The sequence below is a fragment of the Diospyros lotus genome, chromosome 3, assembly GCF_014633365.1.
Source record: "Diospyros lotus cultivar Yz01 chromosome 3, ASM1463336v1, whole genome shotgun sequence".
Taxonomy (NCBI): Eukaryota; Viridiplantae; Streptophyta; class Magnoliopsida; order Ericales; family Ebenaceae; genus Diospyros; species Diospyros lotus.
In genome coordinates, this window is record NC_068340.1 from 1,376,589 (window position 1) to 1,393,974 (window position 17,386).

The following is a 17,386-nucleotide window of genomic DNA, read 5'->3' on the forward strand; positions in this document are numbered from 1 at the left end:
GTCTTTGTTTTTGAGATGTAGATGTGCAAATTTTTGGGCAATTCAGAACTTGCACTTCTCATAAAGAAAGGAGTAATTAAACTACTTCATGTTCTACAAGGTTTTATCAAAGCTGCATGACTGGACTAATTAGGTGCTGCCATGTATTAGAGTGATGTGGTTTTCAGATGATAAGTATTTCGCTAATAATATTGAACCACCTATTATAAGGACTGATGGGATATTTCCACCAAACAAATTAGCCATGTGACTAGCAGTCTTTTTGTTGATTTTTATCTTGTCACAGCCTTAGGGTTTGGCTAGGGTTGTGATAGGAATTTGGAAGGATTTAGGGAAGAGAAAGCAAAAAGGGAAGGAGATTTAGAACTGAAACAAAGAGAAATGGGGAGGAAAGAGAAGAAGAACCGAGAGAGAGAATTAAGAGAGAGAATAGAGTTTGAAATTTCAATTCATCAATTCAAGCATATCCAATAAACTCCTAATAGCAGCCTTATATAGGCATCATTGACTTCTAACAGCCTAACCACTTGCTAACAATATATCCTAACAGTTATTATAAACCTATTACAAGATTACCCCCCTTTTATTATATTCCTATTACAACATTGACCCTCCTATACTCCTAGGTACATGACAATTCCCTCTGCCTTAAAATGTTTCTTGTCCCCAAGAAACTTATTATCGTTGAGTTGCTCTTTCTTCATCCAATTCCAACCTTTTCTATTTGCTTCATTCGTCTTTCCTTCTTTCTCCTCTTAGGCCTCTTCTTCTTTATTCTTAAGTTTGCAAGATCCATCCCAAACATAATTTGGCTTAGAGCTGCAATAGAAGCAACCTGATTGGCCTCAATGATTTCAAGTTCAAATCTGTGAGTGCTTGATGAAATAGGAGACCCAAGCTGCAAAAGGTGCTTGTCCCTAAGCAAGTTCCTCACCTGGAAGAAATTTGAAAGGGGCAGAGGAAAGGTGGATTCAATCTTGAATGGATCATTAGCTGAGTTAATTTCTACTTGAAGATGTGAATGTTGCTCAATAATCGGCTTCCTTTCAACATGACCACTCAAAATTGTCACTTCCGGCTGCTCCAATACCAAGAAATTCAGACCCTTAATGTCCTCATATGGAGGTTTTCCAACAAACAAACCATCTGCCCCTGTCGGTAATTTAGCGACATCTTCTTTCTGTTTCTCAGAATATTCCCGAAGCTCACTCTCAACATTTTTATTCTCCACTTCAGCAACACCTCCTTCTTTTTGCTCACCAGAATATTTCAGAAGCTTGCTCGCCACAACTTCCTTCTCCAATAATCTTCTGTTACAAAAATTCAATCCAGGCTTGTTATTATCCGAAACCATAGGCAATGGAAAAGTATCATTAGAAGCTCCACCATCAATTCCATTTCTGATAAAATTCTGATTTGGAACACCATCCGATCCTTCCATCCCTGCTCTAATCACCAGAGGTAACGGATTGGCTTTAGCTTCCTCGATCAGTTCCTCAAATGCTGCCTTATTAATCTGTTCATCACAGATTCTCTTTGGATAATGCCATTCACCACCAATATCATCACTAATGTTGCATTCCTCCTTGATAATTCTGCTGGAACCGGTACACTTCTTCCACTCCACATTGGAGATAGGTAGTGAATCCACTTCTCGACTTCTTGCTTTCTCCTTCGGCTGCTCCATTTTAAGGTAGTCTTCTTTGTTAAAACTCCCATGATAATCCTCAAAGTATTCGGCAGAAAACCTGTAATGATACTCCTTAGATAGTATCATTGCAAACTCTTGCAACTTTTCACGTATCATTTGGCCGAATTCTTTGCTCGATTCATGTACCACACTTCTTGTTCCTTTGTCCAATTGGCTGATCCCCATCTCCAACTTCTTTTCCCATGCATAAGGCTTCTGGCCAAACTTCCCCTGATGTCTATCTCCAGCTGAACATGCAACATCCTTCTGCTGCAAGTTAGGCTCCCATGGTCTCATGCAAGCTTTGTTCGTCATGGCAGAAATTTCACGACTGCACCAGCTGAAGTCTGTTGGTTCCGTCGCTGCTGTGAGGCAGTCTTTGATCCCACCAATTTGGCCACGTCACCTTTAATTATCAGCCGACACACACCTCCTCTTGCGTCGGAATCAATTCCAAGATTTACTCAGAAATTTCCTTGTTGCTTCTCTGTCTCCAATGCCTAACTCTCTGTAATTGTTGGAATTGCACCCGAAGAATAAATCGAAGGCTAAGGAATTACTCTCAGAGTCAGCTAAAACACGTTTTCGATTGGCCTCGGAGATTCACTCACTCCTTTTCACCTTCAAATTCAAACGAGAGGTTATCAGAAATTCGGTATCGCCAAAGCCGCCTGGCTTGTTTTGCCACCACGATCGCTGGACTTTGCAACTTCTTGTGATACAATTGGCTCAGCTCAACCCCTTACAAATCGCGCGCTCTGTGATACCTTCCGATTCAGAATCACCTGGGCTGTTCGTTTTCTTTGATCAATTGTGATGCAACCACGGAATTCTCTGGAATTGAGAATCGATGGTTGCAGTAATTCGCGGCTGAGCGTCAACCTTCTACTCGCTTCACCCAATCACTTCTCTGAAACGCCTCTGGACCAGCAACTCGCTGATGTTCAATAGTGGCGTAGGAACTTGCTTCTCATTGTCAACTTCCTAATTTGCGTCAATTTCCGAAGTATGATTCACCTTCACACGTCTTCAAATCTAGGCTGAGATTAGCAATGTTTCTAGCCACGAAACTATCGCTGCGCCACTCGAATTCGCCTCCAATTTCAACTCAGTATTGCTGTGGACCTCTCCTAGCCTGCATCATCTTCACTTCCGAACCGAAGTGGCTTTGCTCGATTTTGCTTTTCAATTCCGAGTTTGCTCTACTCGGCGACGCCTTCCAAATCCAAGTTCAATTCTGACTTCAGTTGGTGCTTCTTCCCCGAGGAGCGTTGCCTCCAATATTCAAGTCGCAGTGGATTACGGAACCTTTTCCGCCTGCTGTTCCCGACTTGCAATGGCCGTGACCCTCCCAATCACCGTCCGACCATTGGCTCGTTTATAGACTTCACCTGAATTGCTTCATATAATCGCCAAGGAAAATGCCTGGTTCCAGCAGAAAAACTATCCGCTCACCTCCGATCACCAACTGCGAATGCTCCTATGTTCGCGTCACCTCTGTCGAAATCGCTGTTCACTCAACCGCCTGACATAATCACCTTCAAATTTCGAACTGAAATTATAGCCAACGAATCGATCGAAATTCTCCTATCGAAATCGCCTGGGTTGCTCGCCTACTAATTCTGATTAGCTGAAATTGCTCCAAGAGTTCTTGGAAGCACCGACGGAACGGCCTAGCCAAGTCGATTTAACACGCCCTCACAATCTGGACCGTAATTCAGATTCTCAGCCGAGAATTCCTCCGACGGAATCACTGAGGCTGATTTAACCTGCAAAATTTGAACACATACTGCTAGAATTCACAACTTGAATGGCCAGCTCTCTTCAAATCGAATCAAATCACAGCCAAGGATTGGTTGCTCTGATACCAATTGTCACAGCCCTAGGGTTTGGCTAGGGTTGTGATAGGAATTTGGAAGGATTTAGGGAAGAGAAAGCAGAAAAGGAAGGAGATTTAGAACTGAAACAAAGAGAAATGGGGAGGAAAGAGAAGAAGAACCGAGAGAGAGAATTAAGAGAGAGAATAGAGTTTGAAATTTCAATTCATCAATTCAAGCATATCCAATAAACTCCTAACAGTAGCCTTATATAGGCATCATTGACTTCTAACGACCTAACCACTTGCTAACAATATATCCTAACAGTTATTATAAACCTATTACAAGGTTACCCCCCTTTTATTATATTTCTATTACAACATTGATCCTCCTATACTCCTAGTTACATGACATATCTCTTATTAAATAAGAATAATTATAAAAAAAAAACTCTCTAATAATTATTCTTATAAAAAAAATGTGGATATTAATTATTATATCTTCAAAAATAAAAAGAGGTAATTATTAAGCCGTGGGCATACCTGTGATTAATTGTTATCTCTTGAAAGAAATTACAATCTTACCAAATGAGAGACATACAAGTTGGAGTTCTCCATTAAAGTAAAAAAGGAGTATCCATCATAGAGGAGAATAGATTTTCATACACCATGTCAACATGAGTTCTTTTGATAAACTCTGAAACTCTGTTACATATCTTAAAATTTTTTCCATAGCCAATTATGAGAAAGTTATAAATACGAAGTTGTTAAAGCTTGAACAATCGACAACTACATACCTCAAAGTAAAAGAAATTTTCATGGATTAAAACTTCTTAAGCTTTGAAGGATTTTTTTTCTGTCCAATTTTCTTCTTTGCAAAAATTTGAGGAGAAGTCTTCACTTGATTTCTGCACAAGCTGTGAAGATCCTTAGAACAATTAGAACACTAATTCCTATCTAGAAATTAGTACTGAAATTATGCTCTTGCTATGTATAAATCAATAAAATTTGAATTTGTTCAACACTTTTTTATCTTATTTCTCAAAAACAATTTGTGTCTACAGTTGTACTGCCAGTTTTATGGTATTTGCGGTTTTATTTTATTTTTACTTAATGTGTAGAATTTAAGAAGCTAATGGCATGGCTTTAAGTTTTTGTTAATTCATAAGTTTCATAACTCTTCTTTACCACATTCCAAAACTTTTTTTGAGGATTTTAAATTTAGTTTTCTTCCCATTGACCTACTTTGTTGCTTATGCAGGTTTATTTTACAATTTATGAGCAGCTCAAAAGCTTTCTTGATGGTTAGTGCATGACTTGAGATAAATGATTAAATGTATCCCATAGTTCTTGATTGAGCCATATTAACTGCTGGTTTTCCAAATTTCCAGCTTGCTTTATTTAAGACTTGTTTCGAGTATTTCTGGTTATCTTGTGTAGATGGAAATCATCAACTTTCAATAGGGGCTAATATGATAGCTGCTTCTGGTGCGGGAGCTGCAACAACCATTGCTACAAATCCCCTTTGGGTTGTGAAGACAAGACTTCAGGTGTGTCTTTCAGTCTCTTCTCCTTTGCACCTCCACCTTCTTCTGTACTACTGCTGCTATTGTCCTTAATATTCTCTTGTTAAATATTAGTTCTTGGATAGTGGGTTGGGGGCTGGTGTGGGGATGTCTGTTTTGTGTCCCACTCATATTTTTTGATCTTACTAATTTATAAGAAAATGCCAGGTCACTTAGGTACTAAGGTAGGCTATGATTGCCTTCCACAGTGAAGGAGTGCTTGCTTTGAAAGTGAATACATAGCCACTGATTTTTACACACTTGTAACATGCTGCAGGGTGGATTCTTCCATAGTATAAATATCTGGTTATGTTCTTCCATGGTATAAGTTTATTGTTACCAAATTCTATAGAAATCTTGGTCTTCTGCACTCATAGGATATCATTATCATCCGAGTAAATGGGACCATACTTCCAGGGTATAATCTGAACAAATATTATTTGGATCTTAATTCTTTCACTTACTGAAGGAAAAGTGGTTTTTGTATATCTGTGTCCATTTTTTATATTGGTTTCGTTTTCTACTTCGTTCTTTCTGCCTCTCTCTCCATAGAGTGGACAGTTTGACCCTAGAATTTTATGCATTTGGCATGGCTATTCAAGATAAACTAACCAAATCTATGGGAATATTAATTGTTTTGGAAACGTAATAGAAATTGGAAGAAGATATGGTAAAAAATAGAATTGAATTTAGACTTTTGGCACAGTGGTAAAGGTGCTCCATTCAGTCCATTGTGACCTGGAGGTCACAAGTTCAAGTCAGAAAACAATCTCTTTGCTAAGCAAGGGTAAGTCTGCATCTGGAATCCTCCAAGACAAACATGGGATCCTCCACAAGAGACTAGAGCCTTCCAGAACTGTCAGATCTTCACTCCTTTTGTGTGATGCGTCCAATCAACATTGCCATGGCATGGCCTTCATCCCCCATGCTTATAGCCATACCCCCATATTGGTGCATGATGACTTGCCTTCATGCGGCTACAGGGCCCTTCATGGCCCCAGCTAGCCACACCCTGGTAAACCTGTCTCCAGCAGCACCCACCTTTTGTCAAGTGATTCAGCCATGACTAGATGTGCCCATGATAGCTCGCCTTGCCCCACCCAAGGGCTGCCCCCAAATTAGTGGGATGTAACAAGGTTCCATAAAACTGCATTTACAGATATTTCATAGTTGAGTTGTACTTGGACCTCATATAACTGCATGCAGAACTAGTTGTGTAGATCCGATGTACCTCTATGGTCCCCGTAGTTTAAGCTGCTTGGAGAGTGTCACATACCTAGGGTTACCTAGGGTTGTGATTGGAATTTGGGAGAGAAACTAGATGATAGAATTAAAGGAGGGAGAGAGAATTCAAAGAGAGAGTTAGAGGGAGAGATTAGAGAGAAACAAGAGAGAGAGAGAATTAGGGAGATAAGAATCACTTCATTTATCAACATGCATTTCTCTACATTTTAGGGCCTATTTATAAGCTATTCAATAGTAACTGAAATCTGGAAAATAGCACCCATGTGCTCCTAACAATTCACAAAATACCTCCTACTAACTACTACAACATTATTACAATAATGCCCTTCTCACTACCCATGAGTTGTGACATTCCCCTCCCCTTGAAAGGTTTCTTGTCCCCAAGAAACTTATTACAACCAAGCCATTGTTTCTTCATCCAATGCTCGTCCTCATCCATTGGTTTCTTCTTCGCTTTTCCTTCTTTTTATCTTGTTTTTCCCTTCTCTTTTACTTTCTTTTTTCCTTCTCTTCAGTAGCAACAGTAGTATGTCTTGCTGCCACACCAATGGAAACATGAGTAAGCAAAACAACAAGGGTCTCGGTTCCTTCAACAAAGAATCCCTTCCTTTTCTTCCTTTCATCTTGTTTCACTTTATCCTTCTGCATCCTCCATTGCTCTAAATCAGAAACATACTGCTGGAAGGTTTTAGTGTAATCAATTTCATGCAAGCATTCTCCCTTAACCTCTAACCATGCTTGAACTGCCCTCCATTGGTTATCCACTTCGATTAAGGCACAAATTTCCCTCCAATTGACTAATTTCTCAGTTGGAGTTACCTGATTCAGAGTAGGTAATTCAGCCACTCCTTCCATTCCTATTCTTTCAAGGGAAATAGATTTAAAATCTCCACAATCTAAGGCCATTGTGGGCGTTTCCATTCCAAGATCTTTGGCTCCCGGACTATTAGCTAACATCTCAGCTTTATCCTCAACAGTTACCTCCTCCAACGGTGTCATATTGAGGATTTTAGCGGTTGGATTTTCAGTACCAGTGAGAGTGCTTGAGATGCTGCCAATTGTTGGACTGACATCCCCCAATTCTTCGATCCCTTCTACTGCTTCTTTTTCTTCCTCATCAGCTTCTTGCATCTCCAAATTAACAGCCTTAGAAGCTCCATTGATACTATAGGTTTTGGTCCTTTCTCCAAACCGGTTACACAAGCCAATTACAAACTGTGGCCAGCTCAATTCCACCCTTCCCCAGCTCCAATTCTGGAACCAAACGTATGGAATTCCACTTAGATTAGTTGCAGCCATTTTTACCTTCTCCTTTTCATCTACTCGGTGTTGGTAGAACACTCGTTCACATTGCCGAATCCACCATTTAGGCCTATCTCTTTCAAACGCGAGAATGTCCATCCGCAAGCCTAGGGGTGTGGAGTGAGTTTCTCCAACTCTTCGTCTCAAGTTTTCCTCCTCTGCATCATCCATTCCTAATCTTAGGGATGCCTTGGGAATTCCTCCAATCTGTCGGCTACTTTTATTATAACATTTGAGCTGTTGCGCATGCTTTTCGTTGCAACTCTCATCTCCAATCTGACTTAGGTAGGCAGAATATTCTTTTGAAAAACATTCAGCTGGAATACTAACCTGGAATTTGTATGAAAATAGGATCAAAAAATCATCCAGCTGTCTACTAAGGTCCTCGATTCCTTTTCTTGTTGCAGCAGTTGCAGCACATAGTCCTTCGGCCATCTCCTCAGTTGAATTCCTTAAAAATTCACCACTACAACAGCCTGTTGATCAGCTTCCAATGACCACTTCAGAAACTTATTTCAGTACTCAAATTCAGCAACCTTAGATTCACACAAGGCTAGGTCCAAATCAGTCTTTAGTTGCTGCTGATGGCCTCCAAATCAATTATCCTTCAAACAATCTACTGGCTCTGGATAATTTCAGAAGATAACCTGTTCTAATCAGCTTTGAAAATCTATTCGCAACTATAGCAGCTCCAAGTTCAGCCAACCTAATTCTCCCTCAAGCGAAATCCACTGAGATCTGGATTTGGATCTATTTGATTAACTCAAACAAGAGTTAGCGGCCAAGGAATTGCTCGATTAATTCAATCAAGTCAGCTGAGAATTTCTCTGGATTGAATCGCACTCCAATGCGCATCGATTACTCAATATCCACTTCCGACCGAAGCTTCCTACTTGTCTCAACCTCACTTTAGCAATCGAGGATCGAATTTGTTTGGCCTTCAAGTTCGCCTACTCACCGCTTCCAACTTCACCAGCATTCAGTCACTGGAACCTCACAAATTGGCCTCGATCAGCCCTATCCTGATTTGCTTTACTCCCAAGCAGCAATCGAGGTGCAGCTGATTGATTGCACCTTCAACAATTCCGAGTCTCAGCGCGAGAAGCTGTTGGAATCACAATCGAATCGCTACTATCCATTTCCACAGCCGAGTTTCCAGCCACGAGGCTACCACTTGCTTCGTCTTTAGCTTCTGGATTGCCTGAATTGCCTAGAGCCTTGTTTTGCTCCTGGCAATTGATCTGTAATTGTCAGCCTTCCTTACACCTGAAAACTCGGTTCCACGCTTGCCCAGACCTCTCGCTCAACTTCCAAATCTGAGTTGAGAATCACAAACGAAATCGAGGCAATTGAGAATCGTCGCTTGCGGAATTAACTTCTGAACCGTTTTCGATTGTGCCTTCCTTCCCACCTCGGTCACATGCAGTGACCCAGACGGGTTCCGAGAGTCGCTCGCCTCACGTTGCCTACAATTTCGACCCTCATTGATCTACCGAGGACCATCGGATCTAAATTCGCCTCTGCTCCACTTCCTGAATCGTGTCTTCCTTCTCACCCAATCACCGCCAACTTCACCTTCAAAACTCAAGTCGAATCGCATTATGGAATTGGCCTCTCCTAAAATTTGCCAAAAATCGTTGGCACTGAAGCGCCTTGGCTACTGCTACGCCTTCATTGATCGAACAATACTTCCTAGATTTCTCAAATCAGAAGCCAATCCTTCGTTGGAATCATTGGATTGAATGTGCCTAAATTTCGTCTGCTCTACCTGAACCTCCACCTTCCATAATTGATCGACTCAGTTGTTCGATCAATTCTACCACCACTTCCGGGAACGCCTACTGCACTCGGTTAGTGCCGTAATCTATTGCCTTTAAATTTTCGAACTCAAATTACAACCAATGAAGCAGTCGGAATTCACCTGAAATTTGGAATCATCTTGGTTCCACTCGGATTAAGATCAAACACTGCATGTGTTATTTTGACTAACAGCAGAGGAACGACCTCCTCTTGCTATGATTCAATCGGTCCTGTGTCGACCTTGATCACCTTCGTTGTGGCTTCCTGAGCATTGGAAATCGCCTGGTTTGTCAGAATGTGCTTCTAGTGACGAACTTACAGTGATCGAATTATCGGTTTCGTCGAAATCTTAGCCAAGAATCGTTGTCTCTGATACCATTTGTCACATACTTAGGGTTATCTAGGGTTGTGATTGGAATTTGGGAGAGAAACTGGATGATAAAATTGTCAGCACTCCCGGGGCTGACAAGGTTGGGAATGGAATTCAAGGGAATTCCAGTGAGTCGGGAAGAGAAGAGAAGGGAGAGAACGTGAGGGAAAAGAGGGAGATAACAGAATGGAGAGAGAGTGAAAAATATTCTCATTAATCATTGGGGAGCACCGCTCCAGTACATTCAGCTTTATAGGCTGTTAGGGAAATCTTCTAGAAGGCATGTTGCGACTCAGCCTGCCCACTATCCTGCCGAGGCTCATCCAACAGAATTACAAAATGGGATGGACCCTTCTACCCCTCTACCTTGCTAGCTACGTGACAAATTCCCCCCTCAAAAACATTTCTGGTCCTCAAGAAATTACAAGAGTCCAGTTACTCGAGGAAACTGTTTGAGTAACTCCGGGAGGTATTCCCAAGTTGTGTCGTCCGGGGGCCGATTGCTCCATTGAACCTGCACTTGAATCAAGGGTAAGGATCCTTGGTATATGACCCTCCTGTCAATAATGGCCATAGGTTCAGATTCCTCTATGTTCTCCTCCTCCAAGTTGGGTGGTTCAGCACTGACCACTTCATGTGACCCTACGGATTTCTTGAGTAATGATACATGGAAGACCGGATGGATGCCTACTTCGTCTGGAAGCTGTAATCGATATGTTGAACTTCCAACCTTAGATGTTATTCGAAAAGGGCCAAAGTATTTAGGTCCTACCTTAGAAGAGCGTTTGCCGGTGAACAGCTGCTGCTGAAATCGCCTGACCTTTAAGTAGACAGAATCTCATTCTTCAAAATTTCTTTCAGTTCTCTTCTGGTCTGCCAGTTGCTTCATTCGATTTTGTGCCACTGTCAACTCTTGTTTAATAATCTGGAGGGCTTCCTGTCTTTGTCCTAAGTATTTATCCACATCCCTTTCTACTTCGGAGTAGTGCATTACTGCTGGGATGAGTGGTGGTTTGTATCCAAAGAATGCTTCAAAAGGTGATCGCTTGAGTGAGCTGTGGAAGTTTGAGTTGTAGCACCATTGAGCTAAGGGCAACCATTGATTCTAGCTTTTCGGCCCGGTGAAACACACACACCGTAGGTAAGCTTCTAAGCATTGATTTACTTTTTCGGTTTATCCATCCGTCTCTGGGTGGTGGGCGATAGATATATGTAGGCCAACTCCCAGTTGTTTGAATAGTTCCCTCCAAAAATTGCTTATAAATATCTTGTCCCTATCGGAGGTGATGGACAAGGGCAAGCCATGTACCTTCACCACCGAGTCTAGCAGTATCTGGGCCACCTCAGGAGCTGTAAAGGGGTGAGCTAGGCTAAGGAAATAACCAAATTTCGTCAATCTATCCACCACTATGAGTATAGTGCTCTTCCCTTCGGATCGGGGTAATCCTTCCACAAAATCCATGGAAATTCTTTGCCATGCTTGGCCTAGTATCTCTAAAGGTTGAAGTAAACCCGAGTAGGGAACTTGCTCGTGTTTGCATTGGACAAACTGGGCATGCTAGAACATAGGCCGCCACTTCTTTTTTTATTCCGGGCCAATAGAATAACTGCCTCACCTTGTTGTAGGTTACATTGAGGCCGGAGTGTCCCCCCATGGGGGATGCATGCAGAGCTTGTAAGATTCGGGTCCTTAGGTCAGGGTCTTCCCCAATCACCATCCGTCCACGATACCTCAATAGCCCCGCCTTCAACATGTACCCTCTCTGTTCACCCCTATCTATGGTGAGACTGGTCATGAGTTCTTGAGCCCAGGGTGTCCTTTCGTAGCTGCGTGACACCTCTTTGATCCAATTGGGAACAAGTATAGAGACTGCCTGGCATTCCCCATTTTCTTCCCTTCTGGACAGTGCATCAGCTACTGTATTTTCTTTGCCCTTGCAATACTGGATGTTGTAATCCAGTCCTAACAGCTTGGTGACCCCTTTTCTTTGTAACTGTGTGTGTAACCTTTGTTCTCCTAAGAATTTGAGGCTTTCATGGTCGGTTTTGATAATAAATGAATTCCCCTCCAAATAACACCTCCATTTGTCCACTGCCATTAGCACCGCTGGTAATTCCTTATCATAGATGCTTAGTCCCAAGTGTTTGGGAGCTAAACCCTGGCTAAGGAATGCTATCGGCCTACCGTCTTGTGCCAACACTGCTCCCACGCCCGTGTCACATGCATCTGTTTCCAGTATGAAAGGCTTGGAAAAAATTGGTAGAGCTAGAATGGGAGCTTGTGTCATAGCCTCCTTTAAAGAAGTGAAGGCGGCTGTTGCCTCCTCTCCCCAAACAAACCCATTCTTCTTGAGCAATTTAGTCAATGGCTTGCTAATTATGCCATACCTCTTGATGAACTTTCTATAATAGCCCGTTAGCCCCAAAAAACCCCGCAGCTCCTTCACAGTCTTAGGGGTAGGCCACTCCACCATGGCAGTAATTTTTTTGAAATCAGTCAGCACGCCCTCTCCAGTGATTATGTGCCCAAGGTATTCCACCTTTCCCTCTGCGAAGATACATTTAGACTTTTTGACAAACAATTGGTTAGATTTGAGGACTTGGAATGTGGTTTTGAGGTGGGTTAAATGTTGTTCCATGGTTGGGCTATAAACTAAAATATCATCGAAGAATACAAGGATAAATTTTCTGAGATATGGGCAGAAAATGTGATTCATGAGGGCTTGGAATGTTGCGGGAGCATTGGTTAGGCCGAATGGCATTACTAGGAACTCATAGAGCCCTTGGTGGGTGCGAAAGGCGGTTTTAGGGATGTGCAAGGTGTTCATTCGGATCTGGTGATAACCAGATCTGAGGTCTAACTTTGAAAATATTGTAGCTCCTAATAACTCATCAAGTAGGTTGTCTATAATAGGGATGGGAAACTTGTTTTTGATAGTGTAGGAGTTTAGTTGTCTATAGTCAACACAAAACCTCCAACTACCATCTTTTTTTTTTAACTAGGAGTACAGGGGAGGCAAATGGGCTTTGGCTCGGCCTAATGACTTGTTTGGATAGCATTTCTTTTACCAAACGTTCAATCTCAGCCTTCTGAAATGGGGAATAACGGTAAGAGCGAACATTGATAGGCTCGGTGCTTGGCTTAAGATGGATGGTATGTTCTAAAAATCGGTCCGGAGGTAAAGAGGTGGGTTCCAAGAACAGTTCCTCAAATTCAACCAATAGAGAGTGTAAAGAGTCAGTAAATGGTACCTCGCTCGAGGCGTTGGCTGATGCCTGTAATGTGAACCACAAACTGCCCATTATGTCCTCTGTTGGCCTTCCTTCGTACACCTCAATGGCATAGACCGAATGGAGCTGTGCAATGGTCCCTTCGTCCTGCTCCATGAGCTTTTGCAGATGGCTGCTTGAGATTGCCCTGCACTTTCCTCCATCCCCGCTCCCTGTTAATGTTATCCTTCGTCCTCCTTTATCAAAAGTCACCTCTAGCGTGTTAAAGTCAAATATGAGAGGGCTGACTGTCTTCATCCAATCTACTCCCAAAACTACTTGACATCCTCCTAGCTGTAAAATTCTTAGTTTTGCCGAAAACTCATGCCCTTGCATCCTCCATGTAAACCCTGGGCACTTGTATCGGCTGATCATCTTGTGACCATTAGCAACCGTGACATAGAGGGGAGTGGTGGGTTGGAGGACGCGTAGTAGTTCCTTGGCTGTGTTTTCGTTCAAGAAACTATGCAAACTCCCACTATTTATTAATATCAGCAACTTACTTTTCCCAGCATTACCTCTGATTTTGATCGTTTTTTCCGAAGGATAGCCTTCCAAGGCATGCAATGAAATCTGTCCTCCTTCCTCCTCTTCTTCCATTTGCTTCCCGGTGTCTTCTTCGGGCATGTCATCTTCCCCTCCGTCATCGTCCCCTTCCATTTGCATGAGTGCTCTCTTGCACTGGTGGCCGGCTGTATATTTCTCCCCACATTTAAAACACAAGCCCATTTGTCTTTTCTGATCCCAGGTAAGGGACCGTAGGGGATTAGCTGCGATCGGGGTCTTTGGAGGATAGCTCCCCTTGTGCATTTTGGGATTGCCAACCTTCTAACTCCCCCCTACCGACCCTTGCCACCCCACTTTAGACCCTTTTTGTAAGAGTCTATGCTTTCGAGCGAAGGCCTCTAGGGACAACTCATGCAGGCGAGCCTTTTCAGCCGCTTGTCTGACTGTCGTGGGTTGTAGCATTTTTACCATGGGTCGCAGCTCATCATGCAGCCCACTAAGGAAGCTGGACACAAAATACTGCTCGTCTAGCATGGGGTGGGCATGTCCCAACCTCGATTTCAGCTCCTCAAATTGGGCCTGGTACTCCTCCACTGTCCCATCTTGCCTCAGCTTATTAAACTGCTCCACTACATCCATCAAGTTGCTTTCCCCGAACCTAGCACAGAATTCCTCGACAAACTCTGGCCATCTCCATTCCTGACGTCTAGCACTCCAGCTTTGAAACCATGAATCTGCTGCATCGTTCAAGTATGCCGCAGCCGTGTTGACCTTGTTTTCTTCCATCACCCGATAGTGATAGAAAAAGCATTCGCACCTCCTTATCCACCAACGAGGCTTCACTCCTTCAAATACGGGTATCTCCATCTTTGGAACAGGTACATTATTGGCAGCACCTAAGCCTCCTCGCGTGGTCGCTTCCCCTGCAGGCTCCATCCTCTTGTCTCTATCTTGACGACCTCGTGCGCCTTGAAAGATGGGAGCAGTAGCTGTTCTAGGTGGAAAATCCGCTGGTAAGGTCGCATTTGGTTGTCGCGAAAAAATGGCCAGTGCAGCGTTCAACTGTTGGCTTAGTCCCGTGAACTCTACTCGGAGGTGAGCAAAATCATCCCTCAGATTTCGCTCCATCTCGATAACATCTGACCTCATCCTGCTTATGTCTTCGTGGGTATTTCTGATACCCGCTTCTACTATTTCCAACCTTTCCTCCACCAGCTCCTGGCCATGGCGCACTCCTTCGTCTATGGCGTCTAAGCGAGCTTCCATTTGTTTCATGCAGGTACCTTCCGCCATGGTTGTTGGTTGCAGCTCGCCGATCCGGGATCGTAATCTCTGATACCAATTGTCAACACTCCCGGGGCTGACAAGGTTGGGAATGGAATTCAAGGGAATTCCAGTGAGTCGGGAAGAGAAGAGAAGGGAGAGAACGTGAGGGAAAAGAGAGAGATAACAGAATGGAGAGAGAAAGTGAAAAATATTCTCATTAATCATTGGGGAGCACCACTCCAGTACATTCAGCTTTATAGGCTGTTAGGGAAATCTTTTAGAAGGCATGCTACGACTCAGCCTGCCCACTATCCTGCCGAGGCTCATCCAACAGAATTACAAAATGGGATGGACCCTTCTACCCCTCTACCTTGCTAGTTACGTGACAAAAATTAAAGGAGGGAGAGAGAATTCAAAGAGAGAGTTAGAGGGAGAGATTAGAGAGAAACAAGAGAGAGAGAGAATTAGGGAGATAAGAATCACTTCATTTATCAACATGCATTTCTCTACATTTTAGGGCCTATTTATAAGCTATTCAATAGTAACTGAAATCTGGAAAATAGCACCCATGTGCTCCTAACAACTCACAAAATACCTCTTACTAACTACTACAACCTTATTATAATAATGCCCTTCTCTTCTCACTACCCATGAGTTGTGACAGAGAGGAGCCCAATTATTGCTTTAATGCATTTAGCTTTTTAACACTCCGCTTGTGCACAAGATCCCCTTTTGCATCTAGGCTGGAGAGCAAGCAATCTAAGCCATGGTGTGCTGCAGTCAATGTAGAATGAGAGCACATATCAAACATGAATGGTAGCGAGGATATACTTCTAGTAACTTGAATCCAATACCTCATGTAACCAGAAATCTGAGATTATGTTAAGCTTTTGTTAGTGGTAACTTAGCAGTGATTCAGGAGTTCCGTGTGGCGACCCCGCCCTCGGAGATCCCAAGACCAAGGAGTCCAAGGGGGAGTGCCAAAAAGAATGGAACATATTAAAAACCAAATGTAAACAATTACAAGCATTATCAACCATTGAACATTTGCTGACAAAAGATATACAGTACTTCACCATTTAGATACACCACGTTAGGACTTAAAACACTCATACAACACAAAGGAATTACATCTAAGCCCACAATACAACATTAAACAGATTGCCTTTTCACTCAACACCATCCCCAAAGATCTTTTGGTTTGGAGAGCTCTGTACACGTATCTACTCAAGGGCTCAAGCTCCGCTAGGCTCACTCTCATCTCTAACTTTATCTTACCTGGAATTATGCAAAACAAGGATGAGTCACAAGGCCTAGCAAGTATAAATATAAAATGACATGAGGCAATAGAATTCAACAATAGATAAACTCATCGATGAGATTATGTTCACCCAGCCAAGCTTCACCTTCTTATGAACACAAACATGAATACATGCATATATGCCCATACATCCATGTCACGCATAACAACAAACTAACACATGCATATATGCTCATATGCCCACGCCACATATAAGAATATAATCATACACATAGGTGCACACACGACTCTTGGGGTACAATCACAACTTGCTCAACCCAAGGCCCTGTGCACTCATACCATACATTCCACGGTCCTTGGGGCCCATTTAGCTCAATCCAAGGCCTATGCACCAAGCCACATATTCCCCATAGGGCCCATTTAGCTTAACCCAAGGCCTGGAAATCCACACATCAAACATATATATATATATATATATATACCATATGCATGAACTCACCCATGGGTATATGATAGCTCAATATCATGCCATGCACGCACATTTTCACCTCAAAATCATTCAACCATGATGAAAAATCAAAAAGGAACCCATTTAACATCAACATGATTTTGTGTCATTGGGCTGGCAGGAATGGTCGACAGCTTCCCAAAATGGTTGATAGTTTGGCAAATGGTCGATAGCTTTTAGGAACCAGTCGACAGTTTCTTCCTGCAAACGCCTCAAACAGTTGACAGCCTCCGGACAAACTGTCAACCGACAGTGCGTCCTGCAACCCGAAACATCACATTCAAGCAACCCACAACAAATCTTGCATGATCTTAACCCTAACAAGAAAAGCATCATTCCTTACAAATTATAGGGTGGAAGAGACCCTATTTGAAGCTGAAAAGCAATCCAACACAAGCCAACAAGAAACAAAGGTGATTTACAATACTTTCTACATAGGTCACAGACAAGAACCTCTTACACAAAAGCAAGGTTTTCCCACAAACACACCCAAAGATTCAAGGACCCAAGGGTTTTAGAATCAACAAAGAAGGTAGAACTTGCCTTACAAAGCTGCTCCTTTGATTTAAGCTTGAGAAAAGCTTCTACAATGGTCCAATACACCAACCACCACCAAAATAGGAGAAGCCAAACAAAAGAAGGAAGAAGAGGATGAAAGAACAGCAGCCGATCTACAAAATCCCCTCTTGGAGCACCGATGATCAAGGAAGAAAGAGAGAAGGAGAGAGGAAGAAGAAGAAGAAACTTGCACCGCCAAACTCAAGGAAAAACATCCAATTTGCACCT

General features: G+C 42.7%; 1 protein-coding gene across 1 annotated transcript in view; it reads left to right on the top strand.

The window, feature by feature from the left end:
* Positions 1-17,386, top strand: part of LOC127797301 (nicotinamide adenine dinucleotide transporter 1, chloroplastic) — a 29,968-nt gene that overhangs the window by 10,588 nt on the left and 1,994 nt on the right. Inside the window, exons 4-5 of the mRNA XM_052330092.1 lie at positions 4,768-4,810; positions 4,947-5,056. Of these exons, the coding sequence (XP_052186052.1) occupies positions 4,768-4,810; positions 4,947-5,056 (153 nt within the window). The remainder of the gene's footprint in view (positions 1-4,767; positions 4,811-4,946; positions 5,057-17,386) is intronic.